This window comes from Strix aluco, chromosome 23 (assembly GCF_031877795.1).
Source record: "Strix aluco isolate bStrAlu1 chromosome 23, bStrAlu1.hap1, whole genome shotgun sequence".
Classification (NCBI taxonomy): Eukaryota; Metazoa; Chordata; class Aves; order Strigiformes; family Strigidae; genus Strix; species Strix aluco.
The window spans coordinates 4,160,685-4,185,570 of record NC_133953.1 but is presented as its reverse complement, the minus strand read 5'-3'; the positions used below and the strand labels follow the sequence as shown (position 1 = coordinate 4,185,570).

General features: G+C 46.1%; 1 protein-coding gene across 3 annotated transcripts in view; it reads right to left on the bottom strand.

Annotated features, from left to right (window-relative positions):
* The window catches only part of UBASH3B (ubiquitin associated and SH3 domain containing B), a 75,799-nt gene that overhangs the window by 5,686 nt on the left and 45,227 nt on the right, over positions 1 to 24,886 (bottom strand). For 2 of the 3 annotated variants that reach the window (XM_074849032.1, XM_074849031.1), the window contains exons 2-13: positions 21,378 to 21,435; positions 20,604 to 20,790; positions 19,928 to 20,126; positions 17,548 to 17,717; positions 15,182 to 15,390; positions 8,575 to 8,710; positions 8,058 to 8,178; positions 6,969 to 7,091; positions 5,039 to 5,131; positions 4,159 to 4,303; positions 1,215 to 1,321; positions 161 to 270 (exon numbers count right to left, since the gene is read on the bottom strand). In XM_074849032.1, coding sequence (XP_074705133.1) covers positions 161 to 270; positions 1,215 to 1,321; positions 4,159 to 4,303; positions 5,039 to 5,131; positions 6,969 to 7,091; positions 8,058 to 8,178; positions 8,575 to 8,710; positions 15,182 to 15,390; positions 17,548 to 17,717; positions 19,928 to 20,126; positions 20,604 to 20,790; positions 21,378 to 21,435 — 1,658 coding nt within the window. The remainder of the gene's footprint in view (positions 1 to 160; positions 271 to 1,214; positions 1,322 to 4,158; positions 4,304 to 5,038; positions 5,132 to 6,968; positions 7,092 to 8,057; positions 8,179 to 8,574; positions 8,711 to 15,181; positions 15,391 to 17,547; positions 17,718 to 19,927; positions 20,127 to 20,603; positions 20,791 to 21,377; positions 21,436 to 24,886) is intronic. The other variant, XM_074849033.1, reaches the window with a different exon arrangement.

Sequence of the window (24,886 nt, the reverse complement as noted above, 5' to 3'; positions counted from 1 at the left end):
TTAAACCAATCTGCTTTACTCTCCTGACTTCTGAAATGGATGAGGCTCAGTAATGGACAGGACGATCGGACAAGAGGAACAAAGTGTCCTCTGCCTGGTTAAGCAGATTGCAGATTTCTTTTTGTAAAGCCAGCGAGCTTTACTCCTTGCTGGTAATTACCTTTCGGACCATCTGTACAAAGTCCTTGGAGTTCTGCGGCGAGAGCCCTTGGAGCTGGCAGGTACAAGCCTCCAGGGAGGACGCGTGTGCCACTATCAGGATGTTATTTCCTGGAATAAAGTGAGAAATGCAGGCTGAGGAGGGAGATGAAGCCAGCTTTAGGGACTGCTGCCCAAGATCAAGCAGACCATTTAAAATGTTCAAAACAGGTTCAGTTTATCATATAACAACGCATGAAACGATGCGTATACAGGGGAAAAAGCATGGTTTAGTAACAGAGCATTTCTCAATTTTCAGGATAATGGTTAACTCAGAGCTACTTAGTTTTAAAAGGGCTTTCTGAAGAAAACAAGAATTCCAGCGAGATTTCAGCTGTCTTGTGAAGCAAATGCTTTTCTCCTACCCCAAAATTAATTCTGATTAAAACAAGCACTTTAATTTCAGTTGCTGGTTTTCGATTTAGATTCCCATTTCCAAGATCCTTTACAGCCAACGCCACACTGTGCTATTGAGGTTTGTGTGCAAACTATTAAAATGAAAGCTTAGAATGCAGATTCAGATCAATGAAATGAAATTAGCAAAATCACCAGAACTTAGAAACATCCTATTTCTATACTGTGAATGAAAAATAAAAGCTAGAGGTTTTTTTTTTTTTTATTTCAGTATTGTGTTTGGAGAAATGTTCTACAGTCTTTATGGGCAATATGTTTCAAAACAGTAGCTCAGATAGGGGATGGAAGATGCCCCATCTGATGCTGGTTACAGACGGCAGAGTGCAAAGGCCTTATTTATTCCCTTGAGAAACAGATAGCTTGCACTGGGTAGAGATCCCTAAAATACTTCTGCTACTTAAGTTTATGGACCTTTCGCATAAGCTGAGAATATCTGAACTCTGTTCTGACACATACAGGAGTTTCCAAAGTCTCTGGGAGAGGGGATGAGAGAATCAGGTATGGGGATTCATCTCCCTGAAGAGGGGAAAGACTGGTTACGAGTATTGGCATTCACATCCTGGAGAGCCTGTCTTGTTTTTCACACCCTCTGTAGCACTCACCTTTCCCTTTACATTCACTGATGATTTCTTTTGTTACTTGGTAGCTTCTACTTATGTATGTATCATAAGATTCGGAAACCACTAACTTGCTGACAGGAATATGAGGTCTGTGAGCAGAAAAACAAGTACGGTAAATTGTAAGAAGCAATAAAGTTATAAGTGCAAGTTATGATTCATCTGAAAGTATCTGTTTCTTTAACTCTTCTAATTCCCCAAATCCCCAGAAGTGCATCTCACGTCAGGACCGCTATGATGATTTTTAAACTTCATGACTGAGATGTTTACTGTTCTGGCATTAAGATATTTCAGTTAGCTGGGAAAATTGATCATTGCTTCCTCTAACGTGGACCGGTTAGTGGCGGCAGCATACGATGTGCTGATGATACTTGTGTTACTTTTGCAACGGCATGCAGCAATAACAACGCTACCTGGCATTTATTTAGGCACGTGTCCTCTGAGCAGCAGATTTCAGGGCTCACCCACCCGCATAAAGTCAGTGAGTGGCAGGAGAGCAAAATCTGTACCCAGCAGGAGCAGGTGAGCAGGCAGGGACGGCCAGACAAGGACGGTGTCGATGCCGCCGGCTCTGCTGGCAGCTCTGTGGTCACAGCAGCGGGACGAGCCACTGTCCAAGCAGTCTCTGCCACCTGAGGTCTGTGCTGAGCTACCACGGCTTCCAGCTTAGGGCTGGGCTGGCAACATCTGTGTCTGCCTGCAGAGACCAGGCAGGTACGGGGAGAAATGTGGAGGAGGCTGATGCTGGCTCTCCTCACTGCTCAGGCTTCGATGGTGAAAGGCAGAGGCAAACTGCTGCTCTGGCCATCTGTAAAGCTGCATTGCTGGGAAATGCCTGGAATTAGCTGGCTGGAGCAGGCTGATGTGCACAGAGGAGCAAGGGATAGGAAGCAGAAGGCTGTATATTCATGCTGTGGTGCAAGGAAAAGTCGTAACTTTTCCCCCCATTCAGTGATCTGATATATCTACAGGAATTGCCCTTGTGAAAGGAGACAGAGCACCAGGAGGGCTGTCTCCCAGTCCCCCACCTAACCAGCTGAGCACACAAGAGCCGGCTCTTTTCTTGTGCTGAGAATATTCGTTATGGTCTTCTCAGAAGGCACATGTTTTCCAAAGCAGAGACTCTCCTGTGGTCCAGCTGCTCTGCCGAGTGTTAGCCATGTGATACCATTTCAGGGATAAACACGGTGTAAGGACTCCTATTTAGATACTCTAAGAGTGTTGGAATTTTAGCTGCAGACCAAAAGGATGCAACACAAGTCATTTATGGTATGATTAGGTATGAAAAAAATCAGTGATTTTTCTTTATGTTTTCCTTTTTTTTTTTTTTTTTTTTCATGTTTCAACTGCTTATTCCACTTGAGGGTTCTAAAACACACGGGTGCACTGAGACACCAGGAAACACCAGTGTTTCTGCTGATACCATCAACCACAAAAGCCCAGCCACAAAATATTCATCACCAAGCCCATGTAGGTGGAACTCCTGTGTACATATACTATGTGTGTCTTATAAATGTTTTGTTTTTATCTGAGATTGCTCAGCCAGCGATCAGGCACACACTAAGATAGAAAGGGCTGGTCTCCGCAAGAAGTCATAGTGATACAGGTATTTCAGCAGTGAGGTGCAGTGGAGGACTGGAACTGTGTGAACTTTCTGGACTTTCCCTCTTTGTGGGAGCTCTTTGAGTCTGGCTTGTATAAATGAATCATAAATTTGAGAATAAGAAGCCTGAACAGACCATCTTGCCTATTCTTTGCCACATTGACTATTTCTGCTGGGTTTTATTTAGCCTTTCTTTCTGCAGCTTACAGTAAAAAGCATTTTGGGCTGAGGGCACCACGGCTGCGATGCTGCACTGGGGAGTCAGAAGAGGTTTGAGTTTCCCTCCAGACTCAGGCTGCAGGTCGCTCCCAGCAGCCCTGCGGTGTTTCTCAGCAATGATGCTGAGGTGCAGCCGTGTGGCTGGATACAAGGAAAGCAGCAGAGGCTGGCAGGGCATGAATTCAGGAGATGGAGCCTAACCAGGCACCAGGACTGATCCGTGCGGCCGCAGGGGTGGCTGGCAAAAATGCTGAGCTCTGTGAAGGTCAGCTCTGCACTTTTGGAGCGGGTCTGTCAGGGCCCTTGAAAGCAGAGAGAATTATCTTAGCGTTTCCCTTTTCTGCAGAGAGGAAAGATCAGTGGTGCTTATCCATTTGCCATTCAAATGTTTTTTAACCAGACGTTTACTCTGTTTGCTTTCACCAGCTGTTTTTCGGTTGAATACCATGAAAACCTGAGTCAGAAACCTGCAATTTTTTCCACTAAAAACTTTTCAGATGTAATTGCTGAGAAGTGAGCAATGCTTAGGGTTTAGCTCTTTGGTAGAAAACCTCTGAATTTTGATGTTCTAGGAGACCCTGAATTCCTGACAGATGTAAACATGTTCCCCAGGGTGATGCAAAATTTACAATTAAGATCCATCACCATGCTAATCATAACAGAGAGACAGACAAGCTTTTTCCTCTGGGGAAGGAAAAGGCTGGGCGTGAGTGAACCCAGGATCTGGTTCAATTTATGAACGTGATGGTCAGGGAACTAAGCCAACAGAACTAGTTCTGTTAGTTGAGCCCAAACTCCTAAGTTTTAGGAAAAAGGGTTAAAACAAAAACACTTTGAGGGTTTCCTGGACACCTGAAAGATGCCCAGGACCGAAGGACTACTGGAAAGAGAACCTCCACGATCAGCAATATAGCTGGACCTGTCAGTGATCTGGGAAATTTGGTTTATAAGAAGCCATTCTCAGGCCTCGAGCCTGCTCCAAGTTTATTCTGGGAGCCTCAGCAGCTCTTCCAGTCATTGCCTAAATTTAAAAACTCAGCAGAGTGTTACTTTTCAAAAACAAAGCCCAAAAGCAATCCAAGACCCTCTCAGCCCCCTTTCTGCTACCTGTAGGTTGTATCAACGCTTAGAGTAGCTGCAGCTAAATCCACGGGGGGTATCCAGGCAGGTAGTGTGTTCCCAGAGACCCACTTGGTCCATTCAAACAAGCCCGGCTCTATTCGAATTTTCAGGTTGTTCTCTTGTTGCATACCTTGAGAAGGGAGAAAGGAGACCAGGTGTCAGTGAAAGTAGCTGGGGAGAAAGGCAGCAAGACTTCGCAGCTTTAATTCTTCTGTTTGATTGTAAATTATTTTTTTTTCTCTCTAAATAGTCAGTTGATTAATAGTTGGTATGAAAGATGAAGTATTTAATATATGTACTTGGCATATGATATGCCAGGGAATGTAAACCTCTGGCTGGCAGCTACGTGCAATATATTGAACCTAGGCATGACTGCATTTTGGAGGTGTTTCTTGACTGTTTCCAATGCCAGGGCATCTCGTGCTCTATCACTATTTCCCTTCCCAGTTTCTGCAGTCAATTATTCTTACTGAGGGTAGCAAGTTTCTTGGTGGCAGCACTTGCTGTGGGAGCAGGCAGCAATGAGCAGCAGGGATGCAGGGCTGCCGAGCTGGATGTGTCCACCCATCCCGACTGCACATCTGGCTTCTGCAGGGGGGGAATAAACCTACCCCTGGCCAGCAGCTGGTGTCAGGGCCAGTGCCAGGGCTGCTGCTTGCCTAAGCGCTTGTCACACCACGCAATTAGAAAAGGGCTGCTTATGGGCTGCGTTGTGCTAACGGGGAGGATACTCCCGTGGAAATAACCCTCACCCTGAATTACCATTTCCTTGGGTCTCCCATGCCAGGCTCCATTTTATCTGGTTGGCAGCGTTTTCCCCAGAAAGCGAGGAGAATGCAGCCCTTCCTGCTCGTTGGGTTCTTACCTTTCAGAATATTGTGTGCTGTCTGTACACACCGTAGGGATGGGGAGCTGTAGATGTAGTCTACAATGGTGTTTGTTTCTAGCAAGGCTTCACCTGCAAGCAAATTTCAACACCCGTGAATAAAACCAGACAAATGGCGTTGTAACAGCAACAGCAGCGTGCAGGGTATCTGCCACCCAGCAAGGAGCTAAAGCAGCTTCCCAGCTGCACTGCTTCTGTTTTGGGAAATATGTGTACCCATCGTATTTTATTTCAGCGGTGTGTCGGGCACTGTGGTGTGCACAGCTGTGGAACTGGGATACATTTCCCTGTGTGTGTTGTTCCACGTGCATTTAGGTACTTAACCAGCATGCAAAGAAATTGCAGCGGCTTTTGCTCAGTTTCTGCTTCCCTTAGATTTAGCCAAAAAGCAAACAGTGTGCTGAGAAAAATTGTAGAGCACTTGAATTTAATTTAATTTCATTTATAAGCTGTAAATCAGAATGATTCAACCTAACTCAAACCCAACTTAATTCAATTGGCTCGATTCTTCGCTAGTATAAATTACCATTTCATTACACAGGTGGAAGATCACTGAAAATGAGATAAGAATCAACTCCACTATTAGGGTTATTAATATTCTTGCAATGCCAAAGGAACCCAAATGAGAACAGGAATCTGCTCAGCATTGCACAGACTTGTAGTAAGAAAGAGTTATATTTTTGTTGTATTTGAAGAGGGAGGACAAAGAAGTGGGAGCAAGAAGGGGTTATTAACCTTGACTTCGTATGTTTAATGACGGCTGTAATCGTGTCAAACCCATCTATAAATCTCTGGGGAGAAGTGGGGTAATTTAGAAGGAGCGGCACATCTAACAGCCCTCCGTCACGGGGAAGCTGCTCGTTTGCTTTAGTCATCGGAGGAATTACGGCGCCGGCGATCGTCAAGGTCGCGTCTGCGGCGCTGCAGCGGGGAGCGGTTGCCTGCAGATGGCCGGCACGCTGCGGCCGCGCTGGCGGCTCCACGGCGTCGGGGTCACGTCTGCAGTTGTGTCCTCAGACCCGTTTAATGACACCACCAAAGTGTGCTGTGATTGCTCCCAGATTCGCCTTCTGTTACGGGCGTATTGCAAACCCCGATGCCATGTGGCCGGGAGTCTGAGCATCCTGCTGTTGCACAGTGATTTATTTTTGTTTAAAAAGCAAGTTTAATTTTAGCTGCCCTAGTTCGAATGTGACCAACACAAAGTACTCTAAAGGATTTGAATTTGGGAAAATGCGAAGTACTGCTTTCTGAAGCGCGTGTCTTTAAGGGGCTGGGCTCCCCTAATCACAATGCTTAATATGTGCTCTTTGACCACCAAATAATTTTCTGTCTATACACAAACCAACAGGCTCAGAAGTTGGGGGACAAGGATGGGGGAGTGGGAGAACACTGGAAATAATCTGGACTGTGTTTTTGCCACATAAACATAAAGCCAGCCAGGTTGATAGAAGTATATTGGTGTGGCAAACTGCAGGTCAAAATTTAAGATTGTCAAAGTCAAGGAAAAAGTGTATTTTGCATGGGGGGGTGACTGTCCCACTGCTGCGTTTCTCACCAACGCTGGTATTAACAGCGTCTTCCAGCGTGGCACGTTCACAGGGCGGTAGCGAACGCTCTGCAGTCGCGCTGCTGATGGCTCTGATTTCATACCCCGTCCTAGATTTTTGTGCTTTGCCTTTTCTCCAGCTGCAGCAGCTGAAGGAGACAAGGTTTCCTTTGAAAGAGAGGCCTTGCTGGGCAAGGTGAAGGGACTTTGCAAAGGTCATTGAAACGTCTAAATCCCGTTAGTTCGGGACACCCGCTTCATTTTTTTCCTGCCTTGCACTTTCTCTTTCTCTGGCTGGGTGTGTGGGAGGGAGATAGCAAAGCTTCCTGGGCAAGCTCTTGTCTGCTGAGGACAACTTACCAACGAGCCTTGCCTGCGTACAGCCCAGCACGGTGATTGGGGCGTCTTTTTCATAATCCCTGAAACCGCCACTTCTTTGAGGTAAGCTGTGAGGCATATTCAGGTTACTACGCATATACCTTCCTGTGAGGGAGAGGTTAGAAGCAGTTGCTGGAATTATCTGAGCAGAGAAAGACAAAGAGCACCACGCCTGTCTCTACCCTCTTTCACCACAACGTCTGCACCTCGCAGGCATTGCCTAGGCCTGGCTGTTGAGCACTTCTTCCCATGTAAAACTATCAGGAATCTGATAAAACGAAGTCAAGCAGCTGTATCAGTTCAAAATCAGCAGAGAACACTGCTAACTTCTTAAAAGTTATCTTTAGGACAGATTTCCCCAAAGGAACATAATTTCTACCCCCACAACAAAAGAAACCTCAAATGTTACACTTTTACAGGAGGCTAAAATGTCAGAGTTCTTCAAAGGTAATTTAGAAAGAAGGTAGTTGTAAAGTCGTCCTTTTTTCCAGTGATTTTGACTACAAGATATTGGCAATTTTTGAACAGAAAAAGGACTTTTTAGACAAATTTCTGAGCAGCTCTAATGCCAACAGAGCCTGAAGTTATAGTCTGTTAACTATAGTCCGAAACTCAAGCGTATTACTGGGTTGCAAACTCCAGCTTATGCCCCAAAAGGCACTCTGAACTGTACCTGGTAGTGGTGGTATTTTCATTTAGGACAGAGAGCCAACCGTGCAAAACATTTTCCTGATGGTAGATATTTGCATTGGACCCTGACTGCTAACATCATGACTTCATTTCCAAAATGAAAATGTTCTTTGGCAATGTTACTTTAATGCAATCTTTCCTGCAATAGTTTCCCAAATATTAGTAAATGTAGTATTTACTCCCTGGCTCGTGTTTCTGCTTTGGACTGCAGCCCTGCCATGGCAGAGCTCTGCACTGAGGTGCTCTGCCACTCATAACTGCTCAAAGCAAGACTTTGTGTTAGGAAATCACAGCTCCCATCTAAGCTTTGCCCCAGGCAGTTGCCACTCTCCTTCCTTCATCTAAACCTAAAGCCTGAGACACCCACGGGAGCTGACTCACCTTTGGCATCAAAGCACTGTGACAACCAGTATTTCCCAAAAACGACATCCATCCTTTCCCCATGTCTGCAGACAAACAGGCAGCGTTTCTGAGGCCCTGGCTGGCTGGTTATTCTCAGGGGCTGGAAGAAAAATTACAGGATGTCTGACCTTCATCAGAGTGCAAAGGTTTTTCTGAGATCCAGTTTACTAATGGGAGTCAGGACCCGGAGCCTCTTGCTTTACCTTTGTGCAAATGTGGGTACAGGAAAACTCTTCTGAAGTTGGTGAATTTATACTGGTACAACACAGCTAAAGTGAGCAGAGGATGGGGCCCTGCTGCCCCATGCTAAGAGCAAGTTTGGGGACCGCAGTGTCTTCTGTGCCTGCGGTTAATCGTGTCCTTCAAAAGCTTTAACCTGTAACTTCTGATGTAGGCAGTGAAAGGAGACCAGAGGATAAGTTGTTGGGGAAAACCCAGTTGCTGGAAACTTGCCACTAAAACCGTGTGTGATTTACACGTGTGTGTGGGTCCCTACCTGCACGTTCTGGCAGATGATAGTGAGGGGCCCTGCATCCCCAGGTCCTTGGTCTTCCTGCTGTCTTCTTTCCAGAGCTCCGTCAGTGAAGGCTTGAAGGGACGGGGAAGACGTAGTATTCAGAATTGAGTAGGACCTGCCAAAAATAGGAAGATGTTGGCTTTGGGAATGCTTTGGGCTTCATGTGCTTAGGCTGCAGTAAGGACATTTCTGTAGTCCTCAGGAACTGATGATAATTACTGTTGTCATGTTATTACATTATTATTTGTGTTTTAGTGCTGTGAGAGAGAACCTTGCTAGGTACACACATGAAGAGACAAATCCCATCTCAGCAGGCTTTCTGTTTCCTTAGAAACAGTTTCACAGAACAACAGTTCCCTAACTTTGGTCTGCGAGGCTCTGTCAGCCCTCAAATATTCCCATGGAAAATGCCAAGACCTTCCTCACAGCCACAGGGTGCTCACTAACATCATCTGGGGACCAGCTGCACATTACTTACCACGGTCTTGTGGATCAAAGTTTGGAAACTAATGGGTACAGGGAGTTTTCACTCACCTTTGTAGCAGAAGCTATGGCTTCAGTAGAAAGCTGTAGCACAGCCCTGCCTCTCATGCGGGGCAGTTTTCAGGGTTCTTGTGCAGAGAGTAGCTTGTATCCCCTGGTAGGGGTGTGACACGCTCAGTCTGGGTTGTTTCTACATTTTTCAGTCCTGTCTATTCCGTTTTCCATCTATAGTGGGAATTAATTCTAACCAGTGCTTCTTGTTAAGTGTAGTCAACGGGATATAATAGATCCCTTTCTCTCTCAAGGGGCTTATCTAATGATGGTTCCTCTGAATAAAGCTCTCATGTCCGGACGTTCAAGGACTTTGACCAAGACCCTTGGGAGTAAACTCTGACAGGCAATTACAGAAGCTGCAGTGACCCTCTGCTGATTCATTTACATTGTATGGGTTACATTTGCTTAGTCATTAAAAAAACCCGTTGTCAGATAATGTATATGGTCATTTACTTTGACAGAAATAGTTGCCATTGCTTGCACTTTTCAGTGCCTTAAATATGTCAGAAGTTGCTTCCTGACAAACACCTAGTTAGGATAAAATCTCAGAGGGGTTTCATAGCTGTTAAATTACACCAAGTGCCTCTACCAACTGAACAAAAGTAGGTCATCTGCATTTTTGTAAAGAACTCATCTTCTGCAAGATCATATGATTTGCACCAGTTTAAAGAAGAAAAAAAAATACCACACTGTTGGTCCTGATGTTGGTCCCTTATCTGGTGGAATTAAGGTGCAAGGATGAGACTGAGGTACTGGCTTATTCAGTCAGGTGAAGATGTCAGGCAGAGAAGCACTGGCAGGCAAGGGGAGCGGGAGGTGGGATCCAGCCGTACTGGGGACAGCACTGCTGATCCCATCCCACAGCATGAGGCAGCAGATAACCTCTCCAGCCTCCTGCTCTTACTCTGTCAGACCTGACCTTCTAGGTTTACAGATTCTTCTAACTGTATTTATTTTATTCAAGCTGAGTTCCCAACAAGGGCTGGGCTTGCTCTAGAAACTGTTCCTCTCGTTGCCCAAATGAGCATCAGAGGTCAGGGCAAGCAAATACCTCTGAGTTAGGCCCAGTACGACTCCAAGGTGCGAGAGGGGTGGTGGATCTTGAAGAGGAGTTAAATGAAGGCAGGAGAGCTTTGTGGATAAGCTGAGGGAAATACTACCGGGTGCTGTGGTGAGAAATCATGTCTAACCCTCCTCCTCAGAATACTGCAGGCAGAAGTACGCTCGGACCACACTTCCAGCTGGCAGGATAAGGCCAACTCTGATCCAAAAGCTGCCTGAGTGCGTTAGCGTGTGCCAAGCCCAGGGTGGCTAAGCCCTGAGGGAGCACGAATGGACATGTATCACTGTATTAAGTAGTTAGCTTGGAGTGCAGGTGCAGCTAGCATAGATACATCCTCACTGACCCGAAAACTTGAGTATCTCAATAGGAGAAGAATCGAAATTTCTTAGCTAGGACCCATCTCTATTGCTGTACAAAGTGGATCTTGAGCCTGAACTCTCTGTCTTCACTTCTGTGTTGCAGCTTCCAGACCCTCATCTTGTCTCAGCCCCTTCCTGCTTTGCCCATGTGACAGTCTTTTAAGGACCCTGGCCTGGAGAATACTAAGGATTTGTTTGGTTACTCCTCTTCCCCTTAACCCCAGGAGCTGCTGCACAATTTCTGAGACCATCTTTCTCTCTAAGCCCTTATTAAAAGGCCATGAATGCTTTCCTATCTATTTATAGATGCTAGGATTCGCTGCAAATGATGATGAAGCAAAGGCATACTACCTTGCTGTGTCTGGAGGACAGCCACCAGCCTGTCTTCAGCAGTATCTCCTTGATGTTGCTGGAAAACAGAAACCGCTGAAGCTATTTCAGCTTAGTCATCTTCTAAGCATAGGTCATTGTTTGGAAGCTTTTCCCAAAGCTTGTGGTTCCTCTGCTTGGCAAACACAGACTGAAGGCAGACAACAACATCTACTGTCTTCTGGATGATGCCTTGCCTTCACTGCTCTGTCAGTGATACTGCTGTGTCCCTGGAGGCAATGTCCTCCCAGTCAGGAAAGGCCCCTTGAAGAATGGAGGTGCTGCAGCAGAGGATGGAGAAAGGGTCTCTGCCATGGCACAACAGTGCTGGTCCTCAGCTCTGTGTAGGAAAAGACTCCTCTGCTGCATCACTCATCATTACCTAGAGGAGAGCGATCCCTGGGGAAAATGAACCAGCCATTGTTGTAGAACGGGAGGAAGACAGAGTGGAAAAAACCCAACTGAGGCCCAAATATAGCTTGAAAAATTAGGGCTGTTTTTCCTCCCCCTGGTACTTGTGCCAAGTCTGATTTCTCAGGCTTATTAAAGGGGCAAAGAATAGCTTTGGCATCTCACGAGGAGCTGAAATAGACTGTGGTGTAATATCTACAGCACTTCTATCCATTTTGGGGCAGAGGAGGTGACTATTTCTGGCTTTGCTGGTAATGGAAAGGCAGTGCAGGGAACCATCACAAGTTTAAGCTTTTGGGTAGCGCTGGGTCCACAGATACAAAGACAGCACACTTACTTCTGCCTTATGCCTTTACATGCATATGTGGAGAGCCCCATGGTCTCGAATGCTTGGGTTTTGTGGCTTCTATGGGGCAAGTAAATTCCTGTACCTTCGCTGGGCTTCCCACTTCCTCTGGGCTCTGTGTGCTAGGGTGGAGAGTTTCTTCTGTCGACTTGGTAGCCCACTAATTTTCAGGCATGAAAGGCAACTTAGAAAATACCCTACAAGCAGTTTGCTGAGGAGCTTTTAAGATGGATATGTGCATATATATATATGTATATAGAGCACATATATATATCTTTAATACTGCATCTGTAGTTTGGATTCACCCCAAGTAGTTTCAGCTGACCAGTAGCTTCTGCTGCTTCCAGGAGAGGACTTCCACCTTGATATCAGGGGGAGAAGTATTTTGGTTTTAACATACCTGTGGCCAGGTCCTCTCCTAGGCTCAATCAGAACAGATCTGACATCGATACAAACACAACCAGTTCCTCCCCTACGGCGAGTCCAGTGCTTGGTTCAGAGAGGTTATTTTTCACCCACATACCCTTACTGAGGAGATGGCAAGAATGGGTTACACAGACTTAGGATCTGGGTTGAATTGTGTGGGATGCTGAAGCGATTTATCTTCAATTACTTTCCAGTCTTCAGCACTGATCAGAGATCGAATGTTTCTCCTCACTGTTACCAGCAGGTCCAGTCCTTGGCATGAGAAGAAATCATGCAGGGATGTGCCACAGCCAGCAAAGAAATATAGTTTAGGTGTATGGAAAATCCCTGGGGTTTGCAGAATAGAAGTGATACCATTCCTATTTTTAGTAGACAGGGAAAGGATTCAGACCTGGAGTCTCTCAAGACACAACCTGGTTTTCTGGGCAGTATTTCTGCCTCGAAGGCAAAGCCTTTCCTCCCCTATTAAACAGATCACCAAGCTTGTCATCTTCATGTGGCAGCCTGCTGGTCTGCAGCCGAGGTACAGACCATTCTACAGGGCAGGGACGTCTTTCTGTCGTATGTTTGTACAGTGGAAGGTCTGTGTGCTGGGCAGAGCTCTCGAGGCACTGTTTGGATATTAGCCATAAAAACCATGTCCTGCAAAGGCCACAAATTTCGGCACCTGCCTCACTTGGGCAGTGCAACAGGGAAACCTTTTTCGGGTGAAATGTGCAGGAACTAGCAATCTAATTTTGCTGTATTAAAATTTTCGATCAGACATCCCAGAATAGCATTTTGCCTGTCATATCTCTTGCGTGGTATAGCCAGGGTGCTGCAGCCCAGAGTGAGCTGTATTTTCGTGATGATCTCAATAATGCATGATATTCACTTGAAGAATGCAGTCTCTGGTGACTAGGAGGGAAAGCTCCATGACTCTTCTTTCTTTCTTTTTCATCCTCTGCAGGGATGAAACGGGACATGGCTGTGTACACAGAGGCAGCACAAGCCAGCCCCCGGGATCACGACATTGCTCACCACCAGGAGCCTTGGTCCCAACACCCGGAGCTGGGTCCTGTCTCCTGCAGTCCCGGTGAGTACTGCCACGCTTACTTTCATGCCTACAAAATGAAGGTATCTGTGTGCTGTTCTCTTACCCCAAGGATCCTACTGTGAATACCATGGCCTAGACAGCAGCGGGGCTTAGGTTGTCCTTAGCTTGCTATTGTTTTGACCACATGACATTCTGTAACCTAATATTCCCTGCGGGAAGCTGTTGTGTAAAATGAGGCTGTTTCCGGGTATGTAATAATGTTTTTGATAAATGCTCCATATTGCATGCTCCAATTAATGATTTATAGTCTTTAGCAGTAATCGGGGAAGGGGCATTTCCTTCCTTTGCTTGTCTGGAGGCAGAGGTGCTGGAGTTACAAAACATTTGGCTTTCCTTTGAGTTGCTGCTGCAAGAGCAATTCTTTCCCATGCTGTTCCCTAGGCCTCAAAACTCTTCCAGGCGCTGTAAGAAAAAAAAGCAGAATCCACTAGAGCAGGCTGCTGCAGTGTATGTGGACCTGAGACCATTTTGGCTGGCAAATTTTAGGGGAAGAAAGGATGGTCTTGCAGCATTGCAGATTGGAGGGTCTGGATTAAGTCCTGTCTTCATACAAACACTCTGATTGACTTTGCTCAGGAGTCTTGGTTTTCATTTCTTTAAGCCCTGGTTAGTGGAGGTCTTTTCTTTCCTCGTAATGAAAGACGAGTTGGAGTTTTACAACGACAGACCCAGTATAGACAGGTTTGTTTGGCAAACATATGGACGGAAGCCCTTTATTAGTGGTGCTCATTTCTCAGAGGGCAGGCAAGAAAAAAAATGACAAGAGGAGCAAATGAGTGATCTATGCTTGTCCCTGCCTGACAGCCTTCTGGGTTGGGGAGGACTCGGGGCCAAACCAGGGCTGGTTTACAGAAGGGCAGTGGTCGGTGGCAGTCACATCTGGGAGCCAGCCTGCAAGCTGTGATTGCCCCATGCCTGCTCGCCGTCTGTCGTTCACCACATTGCATGTGTTAAGCCTGAAAAGTCACAGGCAAAAGAAAAAGGCTGCTTGCCCTTTTTGCTCTTTTGGTTTCCTGCATTTTGCTCAATTTGAGGAGTTGTTGGATCAGTTTTTATTAAAGTGCCGAGTTAGTTCCCCTGGCTGTCCTGTGCTGACACGGGTTACAGAATGCCTTCCCTTTCTGCTCAGAGACCCTCTCTACAGGTCATGTTTGCCCACTGAAATCTGAAATACAAACTGTGCTTTGTTCTGTATCTCCATCCCTTCCCTTTGTAACTAACCTGCTCACTGGTGTGACTGTAACCAAACTTCTTGTACCTGCACGGTCCTTGGCCGAGGAGCAGCAGGCAGGAACGTGCCTCTCCTTGATGTCTTGTGCTCTTACATACAAACTATTCCCTACGCTCCAGGCTTGTCAAAGGTGGTTTTGGTGCTTAGAGATGCAGGCAGCCTTGCAGGAGTGCCCAGAGCCACCCCTCAAGCACTACTTTTTTATTGCTGTTTAACTAATTCCTATCAAAATCAAGAGGCACAAGGCATAACCTTAATCAAAAGGTGAGGTCTGCATTCTCACTAAAGCCAATGGCAGGCAGGCAACTAATCGCTTCTGAAAATCTTGCTGAGAAATATTGCTGATCCCAAGTCCTTTTCCCCAGGGAATTATACACAGAAAATCCCGCTTCCCAAATTAATGCTCAAATGTAAACCTTCCTGATCCTAGTCCCACCACAGAGGTATCTACAGAGCAGTGGCTCGAGAGTGGCCATCTGCTCCGGCTCCGTTAACCAGCAGCACGGATCCTATGAGTAATAGTTGCTTTAACATCTTAGCTAAATAAATCACATCGTCCTCTAATCCCCTGCACAGGGAGAGCATCTGCTCCTCCTTTGCTTATAAGACGAGGATTTGTGTGCCAGTATGTTTTCCCCAAGCAACCTGCTCAGCAGCCCTGGGAGATTCTTCACTTACCCAGGTGAAATCACAGCTGCTGAGCCCCCTTTTTACAGTGATGGAAACTGGACTGAGCAGCTTTACCTACCCATGAAACACCCAGGTCCCACATTCATCCGCCTTCGTGATGTAATTTTCAGGCAGTAGCCCAGAACAGCCAGTTGCAAGGGAAATGCCATAAATCCAGCCCTCACTTGTACTGGTTTGTTCCACTGGGGACATGAAAATAAAATCCCCTGGGACCAGCTCCAGTTCATCATCATTCTGGGGGGTGTAAGGATAGATCACTTGCAGAGTCTGGGGGAGAAACAGAAGCACAAATGAATGAAAGGATTGTTAATGGAAGGGAACTTTTAGCAGGGAGGGGCAGGAGCACTCCTATACTGGACCTTTAATCTTAGCAAGGTGTGACCAGCTCTCCTTGCAATGCATCACTTTGTGCTTTATCCAGGAAGGCTTTACCTTCAGGGAATCCCTGCCACCTCCCCCTCTTTGCTGTTGGAAAGCTTTTCCAGTTATTTACTCCTTCCTTCTTTGATTCCAGTCGTGTCTTTGATAACCAGGATGCAAGGGGGGGTGATTTTTTTTTTTAGCGTGAGCAAAAACATGACCGTGTGCTTAAATCTAATCACCCTGTTAAAAATGGAACCGAATTCTTATTGAGATGTGGAATTTACACAGCTGTGGCGGTCCGTGACCATTTTTGGTTTACCCACTTGTGCTTGAGCTGAAAGAGCAGTTCTCCTTGTTGCTGTTGCTTTTCAAGACAAGGGGGGCTAACAGGTTTGATTCTGTGCTCTCAAAACTGTTCATGTGAATGCACAGGAGAAATACTGCGACGTGGCTGCATTGTTTTCTTTGTATTTCCTGACATGAAGAGGATTAAGTTAAAAGGTGGGGGAAGGATCAGTGAGTGTAATTCTGTAATCTTGCCTTCACTGGAGCATGAGGAATCCACACGTATTAAATGTCTATGAGTAACTTTCCTTGGAAATGGCTACAGCAGTCCCCCATTGAAAAGGACAACAAATGTGTTATTGTCCCTGGCCAAACCTAACTTCTCCAATGGCATCACGCAAAGAAAAACCATAATCTGCTGAGCAGCTCCAATCTCCTGATGGTGTCAGCCTGTTTGCTCGCTAATCCTCCTTAGACTATTTGTGGTATCTTCAAAGGATACTAGTCACTGTCACCTGATACCACAAGGCCAAAACTTTCACACATGGCTGCCTGAAGTTAGACATGCAAAGATGTGTGCTGGTTTTCATCAGCAGCTCCCTGTGCAATAAGTGATAGTGTTGACTACTTGCAGCCTCTAAAGGACAAGACGACTCTTTGGGTAGGAAAGGAGGCTGTCAGGGATGGGAAGCATGGCCCGGGTGGGGTCAGAGCATCCTGTATGAGAGACTTCAGCTCTCCAGAAGATTTGGCACCTGTTTACTCTGTGGTGTATCATGTGCTGGACTAAAATAACTTTTTCCCACTCTGCCACAGGTTTTGTGTGTCTGATTCTAGACAATGCACTTTGGTGGGGTTAATCACCCCAACCCTAGGAGTCTAGTTAGCTGCCGAAGCCTGAGCAGGCACCTTCTGGAGGTTCCCTCCTCCAGAAGTTGATTCATCTTGTTCTGAGCTAGACATCTTAGGTAGGTCAGATGACTCACTTTCTGGAGGTGCCTGTTTCTCCACACTGAGCCTCGGTGCAAAGACTGGCTCAGACTTAGAGGTCTAAATTGGGGATATTTACAGGGAGGTGAGGTCAATCTCACGTGTGGTTTCTCTATGCCCAAGATCCCAATCTACAAAATGGAAATGATATTCTTTTTTTGTATATTGTGTTGGAAAACAACATTATTAAGAAAACTATGTTAAGACACTTATATACTGCAGTTATAGAATCCATATGAGTAATTGAAGTATACAGGCCATGAGGGTAAATGTTTCTTAGATGATGAAACTAAATGCTGTGATTAATAATAATGTCAAGTTTGTACAGAAGAAATGAATAGAGGTCAGGTTAAGATACTGGTCTGGTTCTTAAGAGATTGGACCAGCTTAGGTTGAGCTAACATGAGAGTCACTGTTAGAATTAATTAATCCAGCTGGACAGTGTTCCCACAAGAAGCAAGAAATGAGGTGGGTGAAATAGCAAGTCTAGGCAGTATAAGTAAAAAGCCAAAAAAAGGCAAGATGGTCTGTTGGCTAAGATGACTGGTGAGATGTGGGAGATCTATGTTCTGGGTATCCTTGTGGGACTTGAGGCAAATTCCTTAATGCCTGTACAGTCTGTGCTGCGTATCCATACAGCTCTCAGGACGGGACACGGGTGTCCTCATTCAGCCTGCAGCTTGTGAGCGCTCTTGAGCTGTAAATGCAGCTAAAACAGCCTGCAACTCTGCTAGGTCTTTTTTTTTGTTTGTTTTTTTTTGACTGAAACAAGCTCCAAAAATTTACCTCGTGATTAACGAAGCGTATGTCTCGGGAGAATATCGCAGCGACCCAGTCGCAGCCCAGCTTGACGTCGATGTTCTGCGCTAACTTCTCCAGCGTGGGCAGGTGGCTGGTCTGGAAGTGATAGGCCAGCGTCACGTGGAGCTGCTTCTTGTGGGGCTCCACGTGAACATCTGCAATGAGAAGATGTCAGTTAACAACAAGAGACTGTCGAGATTAGCAGCTTTTTGAAGGTCTAAGAGTGTCTATCGCTTCTGAACAGGAGCTGGGAGCCAAACTTTTCAAGATAGCTCAAGTGGAACAAATTGTAGGCCAGTTTCTGAAAAGGCTTTGGAGAAGTCAAACGTGAGTTTCCTATATATGTTGCACCTTGGATCAAATTATTAGAGATTCGTGGTCTGATTCAGTCCTGAGTCACACCAGGGTGGCAAACAAGGCAACCAACTGCCAAAGCTCATTTGCATTCAGAGAACAACGGGTTTCTGAATGGTGTGATAACAATTATTGTAATTTTGAACCCAGTAGGCCTTCTGCCAAAAAAGACACTTTTCCAGGAAGGGGTGGACTTTCTTTCATTAGCAGATGAGGATCTCTCCAAATAAGCAAGTAAAAATCTTAATTTTTACTCTCCCTCCTTTGTTCTCTCTCCTACATCAGCAATTACAAATCCAGGGAATTTACAGGTTCATGTGAGTTGATTAAATCTTTTCCCTGCACATTAGTTGGATTACCAGTTTGCCCCCTGAGAGTGAGGTATTCCAATATGTGGAAACAGACAATAATATGATAATGATTCAAAATGACTCTGCAGAAAAAGAATCTTTATTAGGAAAAGATTCCAGGAAGCAGAAAGGTGAAAGTATGTGAAATATTGGACTCTTCCACTAGACGTGGAAATCATAGGATACATTGTTTGCATGTAATTTATTCTTGCTTATTCAACCGAAAATTGCAATTAAATTTGACTGATTATTCAGTCAAAATTGCAGCTATTCAGAGACTTGGCTCTAAGTGCCAGCCAGGGGTAGCTCTGCAAGCTCATCCATCTTTTTTTTTTTGATCAGCAAGAAAAAATATGCTCTGTATCTCTGAAAAAGCCCCAGAGACGTTAATGTGATAACCTGACCAAGCTGTGGACTGCAATGCAGCAATTGGCTTCCCCTAAGAACGAACCAGTTAGGTCTGAATTGCAGCAGTTCCAGGGGCAGAAGCTTGCTGGGAGCCACTGACGCTTCCTTCTTCTGGGCTGGTGTTTTTGGAGCATGAACTGCCCCTTCTGACTGTGTCGGTTTGGAGGGTATGTCTATGCTGTGCAGGGGAACACTTGTACCATTCTCACACGGCTCCGGCAGTCCTTGGACCCACCTAAGGTTGCCGTGCCTGTCGCTGCCTTCCAAAATGTGCATTTGTAAAGATAACAGCCATTTCCTCCCTGTTCTAAAGGGAAGACAGATTCTAGGTCACTGTCAGGTGAAAGCAATGCATTTCAGAGGTGTTATGAACCTACGACACATCCGTATCTCTTCCTCTGAACCTGGGGCAGAGACATGCAGCGGTGCTGCATGGTGTTATGGGGTGCCTGTCTAGCAAGGAAACACCCCAGGGACTCAGAAGTTGCCGTATCTTCATGCGCTTAAAGTCCAGGATAAGCCTGTGATAAGGAAGGACTAAACCAGTTGTGCTGTGACTAGTCCAGGCTGAGCACTACAGCGACAGAGGGTGGGAGGATTAGTCAGGGAGCTATCACAGGGCTCCGATGCTGTTCTGACTTCCAAGTTTGGAGTTAACCAGAGGGCACCTGGAGAGCCCCTTCAGCAGCAGAAACTGTCAGAGCACGGGGTGCTGTGGTTATCTCCCAGCTCCTGATGGCTTCTCCCCTCCAGAAGCAGCAGAGGACCAGGCAATGGCGTCAGATGTGTTGGTACTGAGATTTGAAAAGGTACGCTTCTAGGTTGCCAGGGCACTTGGGATCTTCTCACTGAGTCCTATTTGCATCTCAGAAATGCAGCGAAAAGCACAGCCTTTATATGGCTGAAGAAAGTTTTGTGGTGGTGGCTCGAGGTAGCGAGTGGAGCAGGAAATGCTCAGGCTTGCAGACAAAGCGTCTATCTAAAAGGTTAAGGAACCACCAAATGTCAACTTCCCTTTCAGGAGATAACACTTGAGACTAAGCGTGAGGTGATCTTTCAACTGAAAAAGCACTGAAACCCAAAGCACCCGCTGGGGTGTTCCTCTTGGGCTCTTAGCCTTCAGGTCACTTTTAAAAATCAGGTATTGGCTTCCTGAGCTTCATTTCTTCATGCCATCAAAACTTTGGTTTCTGAAGATGCCCAAGCCTTGACCAAGCCATAAGCTCTACGTAGCTGCCAGCATAGTCACTCACCTGCTTTAGAAGCAGCCTCTGCAGCGAAGTCTGCAGCAAACTTCTTGAGCACCTCAGCACTTTCTTCCTTGACAAAAAGCCCAATGAAGTTTGAGGACGTGTAGAGCTCCAAAGGCAGAGGGGCAGGGAATTTGCATTTCCACCGCATCACAGTGGCCTGCAGAGCTTCAGTGAGAGCATCGACCTTGCTGTCCTCACACTGCCAAAGGAAACGGGACAAGCGTTTCTCAGCTGGATAATCATTCCTTACGCCTCTGCTTAGCTCTCTAGTGCGCTCAGGAGAGAAAGGAAAGGCTTGGGTGGGTGGGCATGAATGGTCTACCCTTGCTACAATGCAGTGAGAAAAAGCACAGGGTCATAGAAAATGTTATGTTTAGAAATCATCTGCCCCTCCCTTGTCCTCAAAGCAGGATCAGCTATCCCCATGTAACCTTCCTAACCTCACCACCCCCCCGTGTCTGTTAACGATCACCCGAGATTATGAGAATTTGGTCTGCTGCTGCTGAAAACAACTTGCTCAAAAACCAGTTACCTCCTCAACAACCCCCCCCCAACCCCCGAGCACAAACCCTTCTGCAGCGACTGAACAAAGTGTGTAATGTCTCCAGTTGGAGCCTGGTGAGGGCTGCTCACGAGTGCACGCATAAAGGCAACGGACAGAGGAGCTCTGGTTTACCATGAAGAACTGGCAAAGGGTGATATGTGGGAAAATGTTGTGAGCTTTGTTCTTCCCACAGATCTGCTTTGACTGCTGCCAGAACTCAGACAGCTTCTGAGCCAGGGGGCCGGTGGGGCGCAGGTAGAGGACGTACTCCCGAGGCAGGGTGTCATCGAGGAATGGGTCACCCACGTGGGAGAACAGCCTGAGAGGGAGAAAGCACTGTTAGATTGACAGATAAAGACATCTATTTTTTTCAGCAAAATCAGCTTTCCCTGCCCGCTCTCCCTTTATGGAAAAAATCAGCTCTGGCAGGTCAGGCAGAGAGGTGCACTATCTCACTTGCAGCCCATTACCACTACTAAGTAATACCGAAAATTGGGTTTTAGTTTCAGACTGAGGCTCTGAAGATCTAACCCAGGTCACTGTTTCTGCCTTTCTGACTTTTGGTGTACAAAACACAGGGAGGAGAGCACCAGAAATTGCTCAACCTCTTTGAAAAGGCATCTCTCAGTTTTCTGTTTAGGGTGGAGAGAGTAGTGGTTCCTTTCTCTCACCTTTTTTTTTGCTATTACTCGAGATCACAGACTCTCTCAGACAAGGCTTGTTTCTGGACTTATTTACACCACTTAAATAATGGCTCAATAATGCTGCTAGTGCTTTTCAGATAAAACATTTTACATGTTTTATACGAAACATAGTGTTTTTCAGTTTAAAAACTCCACATTCTAATGGCTAAAATCTTAGATGGTAAATTCACTTTTACTCTTTTTAACATTTATTACTTCATACCAACCAGTCGCATGCTGCTTGAACACTTCTTCCACCTGTCGATGCCAGTGCTTTTTGTCTGAAGAGAGAACAAAATAAAAAGAGTATTTCAGTGATGCTGGATTATACGGTTATAGTCATGTCTGCTGCTTGAACCTGGGTCCTTGCTGGGGAAGGGCTGTAACGGTGTGTTTAGAAACCTGCAGAATATGATTTTCAGACTGATTTCCTCAGCCCTGAGGCTTTCTTTAGGTCGTGCCGCCTGTCAAGTCGCTGTACGCAGTTCGAGGGGCAAAGCTGTGCAACATATTTAAAGTGTGAGATACAGACCTCTGGGTTTTCCCTGCTTGGCCCGGTGTATTTCTGGATAGTGAAGCACCGGCTGTTGGCATTTAATGACCTCTTATACTGGTCATCTGCTCAGCATGAAAATCAGAAGGGTTGGGTCTGGAAGTGCAGACATTGCAATGGCAATGAGGACAAGAAAAATTCATCTGCCACGAGGGGGCACAAACCAGAATTTTTTTCCAGGTTACAATAACCTGCCAAGATTTGCTAGCTGCCTTCAGTCCTCGCTACACTGAAAGTGCTCTTCTGCTTATTTCCCTTCAGAATGCCTATAAATCCCTTTTCTCTCCAGCTAGGAAGACCCAAGTCTTCTGTTCAGCAAGTTTTCTGGTTGCAGAAGCAGCCAGCACAGTGCTGTATAACATGTAGACATGTAATAGTGTTTTCCAAATGCTTGACATCAGCACTGAAATGCAGCTGTGGATCAGCTCAGCTTTGTAACACTAGAGACTGCCAAAATGAGAAATTCGATCCAAATGGCATAAATATTTAGCAAAAATGATGAAAGGAGGAGGCAGAAAAGGATAGAAATGCTAGGGTCATGGGGCAGAAGTCAGGCCCTGGTGTCAGAAGGCAAATTCTCCATTAATAGGTGATTTCAGAGCTTTCTATTTAAGGGAAGAAGGGAAGTATTGCTTTCAAACAAGTACTACAGGTCTGGTAGGAAAGAGGCCAAAATGAAGGGGATGCTGGTTTAATCTAATTAACCAGCACACACTCGTGAAACACGGTGTGGGTGGAGGAAGGTCTGAAGAGCAAGAAGCCTTCACAGAAGGCAAGAGTGGGGTCTCCAGGCAGCTGTCTCCCGAAGCCAGGGAAGGGCAGGGATCCTACAGATGGGCAGTGCCAGAAAAGGACCCCCATCCTACAGAGCCACCACGCTGCACTGGTAGACAGAGGCGTGTTTCCCAGTGTTAGAGAACAGGGAATGCGTTCAGGCACCAGTGCAGCTCCCACCGAAGCTAAAGCCCCGCTGGCTGCTGTTCGCCGTGTGAAGCACGAGCAGGGGTACAGCCCAGGGGCTGACAAAGGTGACAGCTAGTTGTGTTCTCCTGTTGTTAATTTGGCCGAAGCAGCTGCCTCCCTTTTGCTCTGTGGGTTATGTGCCATGTCTCAGCTGATTGCTGTTAGCGGCAGAAAATGTGACCGAGGACAGGAAAACTTCTAGTTCACGCTGGCCAGCCCCAAGCCATAACCTAATCTTACTAAATATGGTATGTTACAGCTTGATAATAGAGTGAAAGACTTGCTGATATCTTTAAGCTAGAGGGAATGTGTCTGACCAAAGGGACAGGATCCATGTACTACGCACCCTGTGTTATCTGCTGTGAGAAGATGCTGCTGGTTGGTTATAGGAAGCGGGTCCAAGCGAGGGAAAGGGCTCATGACTCTGGGGTGCAACCCCTAGCTGTAGGATTAGGGCAGCTGGGACCCTCCAGCATTTCTTGTTTCTGCCCGTAGAGCTGTGTAGGGTACTTACTGCACTTCTGTCGCTCTTTCTGTCTGCAGTGATGCCTTTCGAAAGCACTCTGATAACCATGCGGGAATATGCAATGTTACCCACCAGCTCGTAGACATGTGTTGTTGACTCAGCTGTGTTTCAGCTCTGCCCTTGGCTTCCCCACCCCTTAAATATACATATTTGTGTTAATTTTGAGAGTAAGAGGAAGGCAGAAAGATAATGCTGCAAAAAAGGGCTGTGTTGCAAATGTGCGATTATGAAAATACTTCCTCCTGAAGCATTTTGCTGCCCTTATCTGCCAGCATTCATCTGAGATCAGCAGAGCGCTGGTCCAAGCACCTGCCTTCTGGAAGGATGTATCTTGTGTGGTCAACATCGTAGTTTAGTCTGTTCTATCTTGCTGACCTTTCCCTAGTCTGGCTCAGATGCACTATGCAAAACGGCTACTGTTTTGCTTTGAAAAGTAGCTCAGATGAGCAAAGAGCTCTCCCCTTGCACAGGCTGGGAACCTTTCAGGGAGGCTGCTCCTTGAGCAGAGCGATGGCCGGCCGCGGATTTCCCCCACCCTGGTTTCATCGTCCCTTTCTGTTGTGTTGTCTTTGCTTAGTTCACCTCCCCTGTTGCCTGGGTTGTTTATGCTCTTGAAAACACGACTAAAATGTGACTCTCCTAACCATACATCTTGCCCCTGAAGTATGCCTGTCTGTGTTGCATCCGAGGCAGTGAATTAAAAACGCCCTCCCAGTCAAGCTCTGGCTTTGAAATGAGCAGTTTCTCCCGTTGCAAAGCGAGGGCAGGCAAGCTGGCTCTACTCATTATTTACTCTCTCCAGACCCCAGAGCAGATCTCCGGAGGAGTCATGCACAATCTAGCAGGACAGACGGTTCTGCCACCCACCCTTGTTGACTCGTTTGCTTAATGAATTGATGTTTCCTTGGAACAAATCACACAATAGAGCTCTGCTGGAATTGACTGCAGCTCCTTCTCCGCTGCCTTTGTGCTCCTGGGACCCCAACGGGCATTAGAAAACATTAGGCTGGGCCCCACACGTTTGTTCATGTGTGATATCAAAAGGTGCCTATCTCTTCCAGGGGGACAATAAATTCCCTTCTCAATTTAATTTTCAGTGCGAGGAAATACTGCATAAAGCAAACAAAAGCCAAAGTATATTTTTATCATGGGACCTGAAGCTTTTTTTTTTTTTTAATTTAGTGCTGGGAATGGTGATGATGACTGATAGCCTCTGGTTAGTCACAAAACAGGGCATGCACTGCATCCCTCCCAACCACTCCTCTGCAGCCACCAGCCAGAACTTGGGGAAGTCCCATCCTCTGGGTGCTCCAGCTCCCAGGCCCTGTCAAGATCAACTTTTTAAAAGTTGAATACTCAAAACTAATCACAGCTATGTTTGGCCACTTTCAAAAGTGGCCTGATTTTCACAACTGCTGAGTGCAGTGGGAGCTGGAAGACATGTTCTGCTCCTGAGAAAATCAGGTCACTTAATTAGGTGACTAGCTATGATTTAGGTGCTCAGATTTACTCATGCTGGGTAGTAAGTGTTGGCTGTAGTATTGTAGCTAGTAGTAAGAAGTGGTTTTGTGACACAGATGCACCAGAAAAGAAAAAAAAAGTCAATAAACAATATATTTTTGAGAATCTAGCAAACCAGCATTACACAGTAACCATTTCTGGTCATGCAAAAATTCAGATAGGAGGTGAA